Source organism: Aphanomyces invadans, assembly GCF_000520115.1.
Source record: "Aphanomyces invadans strain NJM9701 unplaced genomic scaffold supercont1.17, whole genome shotgun sequence".
In the NCBI taxonomy this organism is placed as follows: domain Eukaryota; phylum Oomycota; class Saprolegniomycetes; order Saprolegniales; family Verrucalvaceae; genus Aphanomyces; species Aphanomyces invadans.
The window spans coordinates 497,494-510,189 of NW_008580162.1; the positions used below are offsets into that span (position 1 = coordinate 497,494).

General features: G+C 54.3%; 5 protein-coding genes across 6 annotated transcripts; 2 read left to right on the forward strand and 3 right to left on the reverse strand.

Annotated features, from left to right (window-relative positions):
* Positions 1 to 891: 891 nt before the first annotated feature.
* On the reverse strand, positions 892 to 2,450 carry H310_08385 (hypothetical protein). Its single transcript, XM_008874098.1, has 5 exons — positions 2,221 to 2,450; positions 2,016 to 2,172; positions 1,444 to 1,966; positions 1,225 to 1,386; positions 892 to 1,172 (listed from the first exon to the last, which is right to left on the reverse strand). The coding sequence occupies exons 1-5, from the start codon at positions 2,420 to 2,422 to the stop codon at positions 999 to 1,001; spliced, it is 1,218 nt and encodes a 405-aa protein (XP_008872320.1). The 5' UTR covers positions 2,423 to 2,450; the 3' UTR covers positions 892 to 998.
* A 954-nt stretch (positions 2,451 to 3,404) lies between these two features.
* Positions 3,405 to 3,707, forward strand: H310_08386 (hypothetical protein; the record flags this gene model as incomplete). Its single annotated transcript, XM_008874099.1, has 2 exons — positions 3,405 to 3,495; positions 3,553 to 3,707. 2 exons carry the CDS (start codon positions 3,405 to 3,407, stop codon positions 3,705 to 3,707), a joined length of 246 nt encoding a protein of 81 aa, XP_008872321.1.
* Positions 3,708 to 3,820: 113 nt separating this feature from the next.
* On the reverse strand, positions 3,821 to 7,245 carry H310_08387 (hypothetical protein). Its single transcript, XM_008874100.1, has one exon. It carries the CDS (start codon positions 7,193 to 7,195, stop codon positions 3,869 to 3,871), a length of 3,327 nt encoding a protein of 1,108 aa, XP_008872322.1. The 5' UTR covers positions 7,196 to 7,245; the 3' UTR covers positions 3,821 to 3,868.
* Positions 7,246 to 8,277: 1,032 nt separating this feature from the next.
* Positions 8,278 to 9,594, reverse strand: H310_08388 (hypothetical protein; the record flags this gene model as incomplete). Its single annotated transcript, XM_008874101.1, has 7 exons — positions 8,278 to 8,485; positions 8,546 to 8,704; positions 8,752 to 8,815; positions 8,875 to 8,955; positions 9,007 to 9,111; positions 9,166 to 9,429; positions 9,493 to 9,594. The coding sequence occupies 7 exons, from the start codon at positions 9,592 to 9,594 to the stop codon at positions 8,331 to 8,333; spliced, it is 930 nt and encodes a 309-aa protein (XP_008872323.1). The 3' UTR covers positions 8,278 to 8,330.
* Positions 9,595 to 10,527: 933 nt separating this feature from the next.
* H310_08389 lies at positions 10,528 to 12,327 on the forward strand. 2 transcript variants are annotated; one of them, XM_008874103.1, is made up of 5 exons: positions 10,528 to 10,782; positions 10,837 to 11,098; positions 11,158 to 11,419; positions 11,469 to 11,699; positions 11,756 to 12,327. In XM_008874103.1, the coding sequence occupies exons 1-5, from the start codon at positions 10,548 to 10,550 to the stop codon at positions 11,813 to 11,815; spliced, it is 1,050 nt and encodes a 349-aa protein (XP_008872325.1). In that variant the 5' UTR covers positions 10,528 to 10,547; the 3' UTR covers positions 11,816 to 12,327. The 2 variants fall into 2 exon arrangements, with proteins under 2 accessions (XP_008872325.1, XP_008872324.1); XM_008874102.1 differs by having other exon boundaries at positions 10,528 to 11,098.
* Positions 12,328 to 12,696: the final 369 nt, after the last annotated feature.

The following is a 12,696-nucleotide window of genomic DNA, read 5'->3' on the forward strand; positions in this document are numbered from 1 at the left end:
CGGGGGACAGCCGAGGTAGGGGCAATGTCTTCCGTCTGCATGTACGCAAGCATGTCGTCGGCAGTGAATGCAAAGGGTAGCCAAAGAAGGTCGCAAGCTTGTTCTAGGGCAGCAACCAGGCACGTGTTGCCGGTGTTGGCGACGATCTTGAGCCAAGTGCGGTTGGTGCGGCGCTACTTCATGAAGTCGCCAGCACCCTCGCCGCTGCGTTCCTTGGCAGGGAGTGCCAGGTACTTTTCCAGTAGGGCTTTGGCGGCACCCAGCGAGGAGCTTTCGAGGTAGCCTTCGAATACACCCTCGCGATTCGTGACTCATCAGAGGGGTGGAGCCATTGGACGAGATACCACGTTTCGTAGGGTTGGTCGGGGTTTGCTTGCTTGTCCATGAGGCCGTGAATGCGTTGCAGCGTAGGATTTGCTGCAACTTTGGCATTCGTGGCAGTGGTGCGTGAACGCCGGTCGCTAGTTGTTGGGGCGGCGCGGGTTTGGAATCACAGCGCGGACATTGTTTGCTGGGGGCAGAGTAGGGGTCGAAGTGCGGGTGCCTGAAGTTGTAGTCGTGGCATCGGGGTCGTCCGTGTCAGAACTGATGGCCGTTACCGAACCAGCGGAGTCAGAACCAGAGTCCCCCGAAGCTATATCGTGGTCGTCGACGTTGGGTGGAGTAGCGGTCGCAGCTGGTACAATGGTTGGGCTGGCGGGGGACGCAGGGCGGGCAGAGGGGTGTCATCGTCCGAGTCGGGGTTGAATGTTGAGACGGGCGAGAGAAGGGAAGGAGAGGCAGGGGTGTCAGGGCGCGGGGGAGAGGCCGTAGGGTCGGTGTGGGTGGCAGGGTGTCGGCATTTTCCGGTGTTCACTGCAGGCATTTACTAGCCCCTAGAAATCGTGAAGGAGGAGGACAAGGACAAAATTTTAATAATATTTTCAACAAATGCCATCTCTTCTCATGCATGGTGGTTGGCTCAAGGCACTTGGAGCTCTTGTCCATGGAAAAACTGATCAAACGAAGCGACCAGACGCCGACGACACGAGGGACAAAGCCGACGTCGTTCGGGCTGCGCCATGGTCCACTTGAATATTCGTCGGGTTGAGAAATATCTCTTCTGTCACGGCTTCCTTCGTTAGCGGCCGAGTCTTGCGAAAGCTCCAGTACATGACAACGATACCCAGTATCTACAACAAGGGCGTCGTGTGAACTTGAACGACTGGACGCCACAAGTTGTACCTGCGTGAGCGGCAGCATGGGAAATGGAAATGGTAACTCGCACACTCGGTCTCCGACGGACCCACCCGTGGGTTTGCCTTGGGATGGTGCTTGCAGGGACGAGCAATTGTACTCGCGTTGGAGCATGCATCCGCGTTCGACAAAGTCCACCAAAACGTAGATCTGGTTTTGACCATGCAATGAGTGCCATGCCAAGCTGCAGATTCATGCAATCGTTACCTGAGCAACGATGACGACCGCGGACAAGATGGCCATCAAGACGAGCACTTTGAGAATGCGGGAATCGCGTGTCAGGACGAATCGATCTTCCATGCTGCTGGAGGATGAAGTGAATAGGACTCGTGGCGGCAATTCGTCGGCACTCTCGGACCGGACGACCGTCGGGTTGGCCTTGAGGGCATGCTCGCGCAGCGACGCGATGGCAGCTGACCGCTCATGCATTTCTCGGATGGATTTCAGACGGCGGTGGATTCGAATGCCAAATATGACGGCAAGGGTAGATATGAGGAAGAGAAGCACTGGTGCCATGGAATATTGAATGAGAATGTGCCACGACCGGTATATGCGCTCGGGGGCAGCGTCGTCGTCCCATGTCGGGAGGAGGTACAACGGGCGGACACACGCAAACACAAACCACGTGAGAAACAGCCCCAGCGCCGTTGACGCGCGGATGGGGATTTCAGCACTCTCCAGATCTGTCGGACGGATGACAATCCGTGCCCAAAACGCTACCGACAGAATCCTGCAACGATCATGACAAATGTGCTCGGTGCCAGTGGGCAAAGACGTACAAAACGCTGTAGAGGGACGCTGTGCACACGTCTGAAATCAAACCACTCACGACAGGGGGGTAAATAAAGTCGTAGGACATCGGGTCCACCGCGCGGGCAATAAATGTGACCGACGCAACGATGAGGAGAGTATACACTTGCTTCTGAATCGGAGAACCTTCCCATGTGACGATAAGGACGCGGCATGAGTACAGCACGGACATACCTTTGCATCGATGGACCGAGTACAGCTTGTGCACACACCCGACCAACGCTGCAATCCCCACGACGCCGCACACGATGGCGTATGCAGTGTATTCGTCCCGATGCAAGTCCGCATATGTGTTCGTGACGTCACATCGCGACATCTTCATGACTATCCCATAGCAGCACGTCTTGCCCGGGACGAGGAAGCATTGATCTGCCATTTCCGCAGACCTTTCTGGACCGTCGCGGACTTCTCAAAAATGTCGGTGCTGGACACAAGATTCGTTGTTGTGATAGGCCATAATTCGAATGTTTCTGTCCAATCCAAGCGATTGAATTTTGACGACCAAACGACGCCGCATCGCCGGCGGCATCCACATGGACGGCGACGATCCGCGCGACCTCTTCGGCTCCGAGCCGTTCGAAACAACCAGTGCTAGTCATACCGCAAGGCGGAGCGCCATGGAATCACCTTGAGCACAATGGCAATGCCAGTACACATCTTTGTGATGGTGGTTCGTTGGTGCGCGACAAGGTTTTGAAAGCGCTATCTCGTGCACACTGCCTACAGGCGGCAGCAATGAAAGTCGCAACGGATTGGGGGGTCACTTCATCGGTGGCGACACTGACTCCCTCGCCTTCAGTGGACAGACACTGTCAGCGATATCTTCAGTTCCCAGCAACTAAATCCCCCTGCTGGTGTGAGCCTCACCCCAGCATCATGACGGGCTGCCGTGGACGGCAAGCCCTCCCAGTTACAATGAATCCATCCACTGACTTGTCCCGATGCAGTGCCCCTTTGAAGCGCAAGCATGGGGAGGTCCCACGAATTTACCGAAGCCGACCGTGTTCCATGCCAGTCGACAATCGAAATCGATTTTCTCCTTCAGCTATCTGGCCCAACACCCCACGAAGTCCAAGCGTCATGGCCATGCCCTCAACTTATCGCAGTTCAAAGAAGATCCATGCATCCTCCATCTCAGGCGTCGGCAGCCTCTAGTGCTGCCGACGATGGAGATGCGCCTTGCGTGGGGAGAAAACCTAAAAACACGAATTTTGTTCACAGACTGTCAATACAAAATGGAATAAATAAAATCAAAAAATCTCAATTGAATCCTTGCGCGATGATTGGTGGAAAACTTCGGCTTTGTGTGGCGCACAACACCAGTCAGTAGTTCCTTAGCGCTCCGTCCAAGCATCAACATGACGTTTGTCGGCACCGTGGTGGGCGCGGCCCTCGGCCTTAGCACGAAGCTTCTTGTCAACGCCTTGCAGAAGGTCCCTCTATCGCGCCGTACGTCCTACTTTACACTGTCTTCGTCCATTCTCATCGCACTGCATGATTGTGTAGAACCGTGGGAACACCTCGCCTTGATCGGTGCCGGCGCCTTCGTTGGCAACCTCGCCACCGACAATGTGGAAAAGGACAAGAAGGAAGTGGAAGCTCTCCGTGCTCTTCTTGGCAACGTCGAGCAACGCAAGGCCGTTCCTACCGCCCAAGATTAATACCTAACCTAGATGTCTCCCGTCCTGCTCGATCCCTCGCGCGCACTCGCCCGTCGACTCTACAGCATGCACCACGGAGATCATCTGGCACACATGATTGACTCGTGGTACATGGACGTGGGTAGGTGGTTGGTTGTTATCGACACATCATAATCTATAGTTTACTCCTGACTGGTTGCATTTCCGTTGGCATCACTTGACCGCTTTCGCTTCTTGTCTGCCTTCTTCTTGTCGCCCTTTGTCGGGCCCGACAGCACTTGTAGCATCTGGGCAACCATGCCCTTCAACACGGGACTCGGAGTCGCGCCATCCTCCACCACAAGCAGAGCCTGGAGTTCCTTTCCCAACGCGATCGCATCGATCGTGTCGTCCTTGGCGTCAACTCGGGCCTTCAGCAACGCCTGCGTGCAGTTGGCGACGCCCTTGAGGCGCTTGCCTTTGACTTTGCTCAGGCTCTCCAACAACGCGTTATGCAGTGCTGGCCCGGACGATGCCAGGACGTTCCCAGCGATCGCGTTCTTCGTCTTGAGGAGGGCCGTCATGTGCCGCACAACTTCAGCGCGGGCAAAGTCGTCCGCGGCCTTCGAGTCGTCGACCACCAGCGACGACAACAACTCAAACAAGAACGATCCAGCCATGACGGGCACGGTTTGCACAAGGTGGTCGAGCACAACACGAGGAAGCTTGGCATGTTTCTTGGTCAGCAGCGTCGAAATGGACGGGACGACCGCAGCGTGGATAGTGGCGACGGCCGAGGCGTCCAGGTCATTGTGGGTCTTGGCATCTTTCAGACCCGTACGCACGAGGTACGTCACGAGGGCGGCGGCAACGGCGGCTTGCTTCTTGTCACAAATGGTCGCGCTGGCAATCGTAAGAACTGCCTCCAACGCGGCGACGACTTTGTCCGTGCAAGTAGCGGCTTCCTTGGTGCGGCGCGCAATCTTGTGGAGGACGGCGCCAACTCGTTCGCTCCACACCAATGTGTCGCTATGGGGCTTGAGCGCCGTCCACGTCTTGAACAACGGCTCGATCATGTCGACGGCATGCACGGCACCCGCGCTGCTAGCGTACACCTGGAGCAGATCCAATACGCGGACCTTGAAGTGCAGCGCCGCCATGCGCAGCCGCTTGGCATGTTGCTTGGCCTTCTTCTTCTCGGCAACGTGGCCGACCATGGCCGACAGCGCCGCGTCTTCGCGCTGGAGCTCGGACAACGCGATCGTGTCTTCATCGTTTTGTTCATCTTCCATGTCCTCGTCGTCCGCGTCATGGTCGTCGGCAACGTTGGTGAGCTTGGATGGGTCGATGGGCGCGCCATCGTCGTCGTCTTCCTCGTCCATGTCAAGCATCGATTGCTCGTCGTCTGCAGAGCTCACAACGACGTCAACCATGCTTTGAACACTCGCCGCATCCAGTTGCTCCATGATCGACCGGAACACGTGGTTTACAACATCACGCATCACGCTCGACTCTTGCGCCAGCATCGCGAGCAGCATGTCGGTCAAGACAGCGACGGGCTGGTGGTCGTCGTCTGCCCCCACCGGGACCTTCATCTTTCCGGCCGCTTTCTTTGTCGGCGCGTTCAGTTCGGTTAAGCACCGCGCGAGATCCACTAGCACCGACGACGCTTCGTCACGCTGGGCAGGGTCCAGCAGCTGCAGACCCACGCACACACTGAGTAATGTGAAACCCTTGAGGCGAAGGGCATCTTTCTTATCGGTAGCGGCAGCCACTTGGCCCACGAGCGACTTGAGCTGCTTGCCGACCGCCGTGCGCTGCGCCGCGTGTTCGGTGGCCAGCGGCGTCTTCAGTGCCAAGCGGCCTTCCGTTGTAAAATCGCCCCACAATTGCCACAATCGAAACGGAACACTCGTGTCGAGCGCCACGGTCGTGTCCTTGAGGACCTGGTTGCCCAGACCGAGCAAGGCAAACACGCGCTTGCCGAGAGCCGTGATCACTGTCGAGCTCAACGCAGGCGACGGCTCAGCGGTGGCACCCGCCGCCGCCTTCTTCTTGCCCTTTTTGGCCACCGCAGCAGGTTCAAAAAATGCATGCGTGAGAAAGAAACCAAGCGCTGCGTTCCACACCGCGTCCGACGTGGTCGCTGCCGGCAACTTCAGCGTGGCGGTGTACATCGTGTCCAGGGCCCACATGCGGGCGCTCGTGATGCGCTTCGCCTGGAAGTCCGCGCGCTCCTTGTCCTCTTCAAGCGCCAACAGTGCTTCGAACCCGCCCTTCTTCTTCATGTCGGCCGCATCGTCGTCGTTGTCGGGCAAATGCGACACCAAGCACGTCAACGGGTGCAAAAAATGATGCTGTAGAAAGTGGAAAAACTCGATCGGTTGCGTCGCCACGAACGTCTGAAGCACGTGCACTGCGGCTTCGTGGAGGTACGTCTTCTTGGACACGGCGTTGTTGTGAATGCACTTGACGAAGTGCGGGGTCAAAATTGCTCGCAATGTCGGGCCAGGAACGCATGGCAGGAGCGCTTCAAACAGTTTGAGCGCTGTCCCCCGTCGTTCGTGGGACGAGCCTTGGGCCACCAGCATGCCTTCGACGAGCACCGACCACATTTCCTGGAAACGCTCTTCGTCGAGCTTGGACGAGGACGTAAAGTGGGCCACGACGCGGCGCCACGACGAATGCAAGCGAGGGTAGATGGACGTGGACGACTTGAGCGGATCGACGAGGTGGTGCAAGTGGTGTCGACTCAGGATGGTTGTGATCGCCGGCACGGCTACAACGCTTGCGTCGGTAGCAATGGCGTGAGTGTGGACGTATTGGTGAAGCCCGACGGCGAGGCCAACCTGGTCGGCGTTGAATTGTGCGACTGGGCCAGCCAACAATGCTACCAACTTGGGCAACGCCGTTGAAATGAATGTCGCGGGGGTCAACGATTCCACAATCGTGAGCAGCCCTTCGAAACACACCTCTCGAAACCACTTTTTCCACTTGGACAAGACAATGACTTCGTCCAACACGGTCTCGATCAAGTCGGCGTCACCAGCCAGCCTTCCCGACGCGTGGATGGCGAGGAGTCCAAAGAGCCGCCCAAACATGTGGTCCCGCTGCTCCATGCCTTTCATAGATGCAGACACGTCCATTGTCGACTGGAGCAAGTCCAGCACCGACTCGACAGAGACGGCGGTGGGGAAGTGGTGCAGGAGTGCCGTCAGCGCTGTGCTGAAACCTTGGCGCGCGGCATCGCGAGACGATGCAAGGCCACGAATCAAACGCTTCAATGTGTACGACATCTCCTCGGCATCGTTTGCTTGGGTCAGGTGCTGCACAATGGATTCGACGGCGGCCACGCGGGTCGATGGGTTCAATTCGGCCAGATCCCAAAAGACCTTCAAGAACGCGTTGCGAGAGTCTGACGTGGCGGAGGTGCTAGTGGTCGATGCCGCATCCTCTGAGTCATCCTTTGACGCAGCAGTGGCAGGAACGGAAGCCGCAGACGCGGCGGGCTTCAGCTTCTTGGTGGCCATCGCTCGTGTGGATCTGCTGCCGAGACGACAAATTTGATTGGTGGTCAGCAAATGGCCAATTTATTTTATCACCAGTCGTTTGGTTCTTTATCACTTCACGACCGCTTTTGATTGGGTCAATCTAAGACTCGATACAAGAACACATCAGCTATTATCGAGGGCTCGACCATCGGCCCATGCAGAGATGTGCTTGACGCGCGCGGTGCTCGACGGCTTCCACGTGCAAAACCATGCCCGCTACGTGCATGTGTTCATCCATTCCTCGACTAGAAGGCCTTCGAATCTCTGTCGCTACGTGGCTCATACATTCGACTAGGGCCACACGTCTTCAGCAACCGTTCCATGGCGCTGGATGCAGTCCAACGAGATGCTATTGTTCTCACCATGCAGACAAAACGGAGTGGGTCGACAACACACATGTACAGCCTATTCGACTAGATGGGGAATACGCGCAGACGTCGATGTCGTTGGAAGCTCTTGCCTTTCGCAATCTGCGCGAATTTCTCTCGCCGCACATCCATTGCCGTTCTTCCAATGCTGTCAGCCGAATTCCACCATTGTATACATCACGTTGCAGCTGTACCACACCGATGAGTCGAATCATCATTGCGATCTGTGTGCGATATACCTCAGAGTTACCAGGAAGCGTTGAATAGGCCGGACCGTCACGGCTTGGCGTCGCCGCGCTGCTCAATGTTCATGGTTTTCATTGACTTGTCGGTTGCGCGGGATGCTTTGACGGATTCCTCCAAGCTCCACCCCAGTCATCGTCATCGGCGGAGTGTTCAGCGGCAACAAGGGGCCGTGGCTGCAGGATATGAGAAAAGCATGGACGACGAAAGCCCACAGGCGTAATGCACACGCTCCTTCGGGTGCAATCTCTAGTGCGCCGCCAGCATGGGATACTGCCTCATCAGAACCGAGACGGCGACTTGGCGCTGCATCGAGCGCTTTTCCAGGGGGTAATCCCCGTTTTCAGTCTTTCAAACGTGGCAGCGGCAATGGGCGTGATTACGCAGGCTCAAAAAAACGTCGGGAAATGGTCACCCACACATGCCCACGACGTATAGAAGCCGGAGAAACCAACAGGATATTGTATTGCCTGGAGCTTCGTCAACCACATCTTACATGTTGGTCATTCCGCAGAGGATGAACGAGCCACAGGCGCTTTGGAACGAGCTGCCAGGATTTTCAGCTTCCAGTCGGCGTACGATGCTGGACAAGGTGCTTCTTTTGCCTCTTGGACGGGCAATGTTGGTTCTGGAGAAGGAGTCGTCGGCTGTGGAGAAGCTACTCGCATGGATGATGTCTCACGAGCGCTCCTGGAGACAAACGAAGAAAAATCCATACCCATGGCAAGTTTCGTGTGTTGCTGAATCAATCGTTTGATGTGATCCAACGATCTTGTGTTGGACGGCGTCGATGCCATGTTGGAACCCTTCACCGCATTGTCCATTTCCTGTGGCGTCGACTCGGACACGTCGGCCTCCCTGAGCTTTCGCTTTCGACCTGCATCCATTTTATCATCAACCATGCATGATGAGGTCACGGCATACCGTGACGTCTCATTTCCGTGGACGAGGAAGGAACGTATGTAGTCAACGCATGCTCACACAATTTCTAGGGTTAATGACATCAAGGGAGTGCGTGAAGTAGGGAATGATTCGACATGCACGCACCTCGATGGACGACACCACACTCGCAAACTCTTTGGGCTGGGACATGGTGAGCTGAAGAAGCTGGTTCTTGTCCACCCGGCACTACTCACACCACATGAAAGCATGATTTTCACTTGAAACTACGACACGTACATTGGTTTTGACCGCGCATGCATAAAATACGGCGGCGGGAAACAGAGGCCGCGTCACGTCGACATGACGCTGCTGTGACGAGGTCAACTTGGCCATCATTCGATGCTGCGTGTCCACAAAGATTGGGTCACACCATAGAAAGGATGGTTTAAAGGCTACCTTATACTCATCATGCACGGAAGCGACGTAGTCTTTGAGTGCAGGGCATCCAAACTTGACACATAAAGACGATGTTGTGATGGTGGCCGTGGTTTGAAGGCGCAAGATACTGCTGATGTTGCGCACACATTGTTTGTGCTTGCCCAAACTCGTGCCCCCTGACAGCAAATACAGCTTTCGGCTATCAACAGGTTCCTGAAGTACTTCACATGCAAGCTCCAGGCACGCAGCCGGTCGGCCCAGCATTGGGATGGATTGCCCTCCCTACATCATAGTGCGGAGTCACTTTAGACATTTACGACGTCCACGCGTGCATCGCATCCATACCCCTTGAAGCTTCAATTCGAGCAAACGGAGATATTCCTTCGCCTTCCCGACAACCGCCGCCGATAGCCCGCCATGTTTCTCTGCCAAAGCCTGGAGTTCCATCTCTTGCTTGACAAGCAATTGAATTTTTTGGCGCGCACGTAACCGAATTTCCGGATAACCCACACACGCTTGTACTACGTACTCTGGAGTACTAGTATTATCGTACAGGTACGTAAAGTACAGCTTACCGCATATTAGAGGAGGAATTTTCCGAAAATTGCTCCAACAACAAAAAATTCGTCAAGCAATGGCACTTGGAGATCACATGCTGACTCGAACTGCTGCAGCAATTCAGTACTGTTTGCCACCATGCAGACGATAAACATAGGAAATTGAACCTCAATGGAATTGAAGTCGGCACCAATATGTTCATGAAACCCTTGCCGTCCATACGACACAGCAAGCCGAATACATTGACCGTGCGATTCCATATCTGGCGCGCTGCTCCGAGAAATGAGCTCCAGCCTTAAGAATTGGGCGAGTTCACACCAAGCATCCTCTTGAGTATGAGCAACTGTGCTGCGCAACTCAAACTCAAGCCTTCGTTATGTGGTTGCTTAGACAACCGATCTAGGAGCGTTAGAGTTTCAGTACACTCTAGAGCACTTCTGGTGTTTGAGGGCTGATACTTCGTCTCGTACTGTACCAGTAACCTGTGGTGTGTTTCACTCATTGCCAGAAGCACATCAAGTTTGATACTTGCCCACGGCGCACCTTCCGATGCATGATCCCGGAAAGATATGATCAGACGATGCGGCGCCATGGCAAGTGGTGCAGCTCACTCTATTCACGGCGCGTCGCTGGTTGCGCGATGTGTTTGCCGTGTCCTAGTCGTCCGAGACTACATCGTGGTCAATTGTCAATGAACTTTCCATATTTAGTACTACTAATGATTGCTTACAATCGTACAGTTTCCAACGAGCAGTACCCATTTAGTACATCAGATTACTAAGATGTGCGAAGCACTTCCACTGTCGTCACTTCACATTTTTTCGCGCAGTTCACGACAGAACATGCAAGAGGAATCGCAAGCCCTCCTGGCAAAAGCGCCGCCGCAGCGTGCGTCTACCGTGCCGATCGTACGACAGATGTCGTCTTTGGCGGAGAACACCAACCAGGCGAACGTGAACAAGCATGTCGAAGTTGTGCTCACGACGGTTGGCGTCGACCCAGCCGACACGTTCACGGGCTCCTTTGTGTACTCGTTAGTTGTGCTCATCATCGCGGTACCGCTCTTTCTCGGGCCTCGTACGTCTTGTTTATCTGTTTCATTCAAAGCACTGAACTGATTTTACCGATTAGTCCTCGTCTACTTCAAAATCGATGGCATTGTGACGTGGTCGTGGTGGATGGTGCTCTTGCCGTTGTGGATTTTTAATGCCTTGTGGTTGTACGCAACGTGCTTCATGAAAGGAATTGCCCCTGTTGACCGCGAAGATCACTTTGACGACTCGGTTGACGTCACTAATGTCGACGTACACACAACTACCGACACGTCCACCCAGACTGAAGTCGTTGAAGTCGATGCGACAACAACCGTCGAAACCAAGCCTGAGAACCGCATGTACGTGCGTCACTTGACAATTTCCTTTTGCACAACTTACGATCATATGTGATACGTAGCTTCAACGTCTTCGTCGTGCTCATGTACATCCTGACCGAAGTATTTGTCTGTCTCAAGTTGGAAGGCTCCATCACGTGGCACTGGGTGGCGCTCATGACGCCATACTACCTTGTTGCGCTGATGCAAGGCAACTGCGCTGCCTTTGCGAACGTTGGCCAAGTCGTGTTGATTGCCACGAAGCTCGACGGCACGCTCTCGTGGAGCTGGAACGGTGTTTTTTTTCCCTACTGGATTGGGGTCGTCGTTGGGGTCGTCCTCGCGGTATGTTCCAAACGGAGGCGTTCTATGTCTAAGTTTGCTCTACTCCTAGCCTTTGGGTGTGTACGCAGCGACGAAGTACTCGATGGCACAGGCTTCGATCGACGACGAACAGCCTCCTTCATTGTTTTGGCCCGTCGTTGGCGCGATCTCTTCGTTCGTCTTGGCTGTAGCGACATTCTCTCCGTTCTTGCTGCTCATGTACAAGCTCAACTGGGGCGAATTGGCCACAGTCGTCGTGTTCATTCCGTACTTTGTCGTGTTGACCCTCGTCTTCCTCGTTGTACGTGTGAACTTTGCATGGATTCGGTCGCTCTAAATGCACGTGTGTGTATGCAGGTGCTTGTCGCTGGCCTCACTAGCCTCTGCCGCGGCGTCAAAGAAGATAACGTTGTTTAATCCAAGGCGATCGTGGATCAATTGCATCGCTTGTCCTGTTCGACTGCCAATTGTGTCTTCGATGGAACCAGAGAACCTGGGCCTGGCCTTTGAGCACGGCTGGCCAAGGCAAGTCAAACCGATAAGACCCATCGAACGAGCTTCCACGTCCCGCGACGCCCTGCATGTGTCAATTGTGTGTGAATCTGCTCCACCTTTTAAGCAGTCCTCACGGTTGATATGCGGTAAGTGGCTACAACGTTGTCGCTGGCATCACCAACTGAATGGTCCGTTCGCTGAATAATGCGAAGTGCAACGAAAATGCCACAAACAAGTTTCAGTTCTTGCCCATGGCCCTCCATTCAAGACTTGGTGTAGCCGTCGATGATCCAGCTCGCTGAAGGGGCACACAAAAAATGTGCAAATAACAACCCCCTGGTCATATACTACTACTGATTTCCCTCGCTTAAGTCAAACGGTTCATTTTATGCAATTATCGCAATACATCCAAATATAGAGGTATAAATTGTTGCACAGACTTTGAAAACCAATCAATTCAAATTCATTACAGACCGTTTGATGTGAACATGGACAATTCATTGTCCAAAATGCCAGTGCGATTCCAGCAGTTGACAACCCTTTCTTTCGTTCGTGTTCCTCTTCAACGCAAGCCCAATGGTAGATTTAGTTGGACCAGAGGGAGATTAAATGATTCCTTCGCCCATAAAGCGAGCTCAGAATACTTTTTGTTGGATGCTGCATGTGATGCTCATACAGCTCATGTCTTTCATGAAGTGCCATGCACTCCTTCATCGCTGAAAATTCAAAAATTACTCGAGCACTTTGCTCCAAAGTAATCAGCCCAGATTCAAATTCAAATTGCCTTTCCAATTTTATATATT

Bases quoted from the DNA above. Each gene is read 5' to 3' on its own strand.
- H310_08385 (XM_008874098.1), bottom strand. From the start codon at position 2,422: ATGGCAGATCAATGCTTCCTCGTCCCGGGCAAGACGTGCTGCTATGGG. The intron at 2,173-2,220 runs GTATGTCCGTGC...TCACATGGGAAG, and splicing joins CTCGGTCCATCGATGCAAAG to GTTCTCCGATTCAGAAGCAA. The intron at 1,173-1,224 runs GTACAACTTGTG...CCCTTGTTGTAG, and splicing joins CCATGCTGCCGCTCACGCAG to ATACTGGGTATCGTTGTCAT.
- H310_08387 (XM_008874100.1), bottom strand. From the start codon at position 7,195: ATGGCCACCAAGAAGCTGAAGCCCGCCGCGTCTGCGGCTTCCGTTCCT.
- H310_08389 (XM_008874103.1), top strand. From the start codon at position 10,548: ATGCAAGAGGAATCGCAAGCCCTCCTGGCAAAAGCGCCGCCGCAGCGT. The intron at 10,783-10,836 runs GTACGTCTTGTT...TTTACCGATTAG, and splicing joins ACCGCTCTTTCTCGGGCCTC to TCCTCGTCTACTTCAAAATC. The intron at 11,700-11,755 runs GTACGTGTGAAC...GTGTGTATGCAG, and splicing joins TGACCCTCGTCTTCCTCGTT to GTGCTTGTCGCTGGCCTCAC.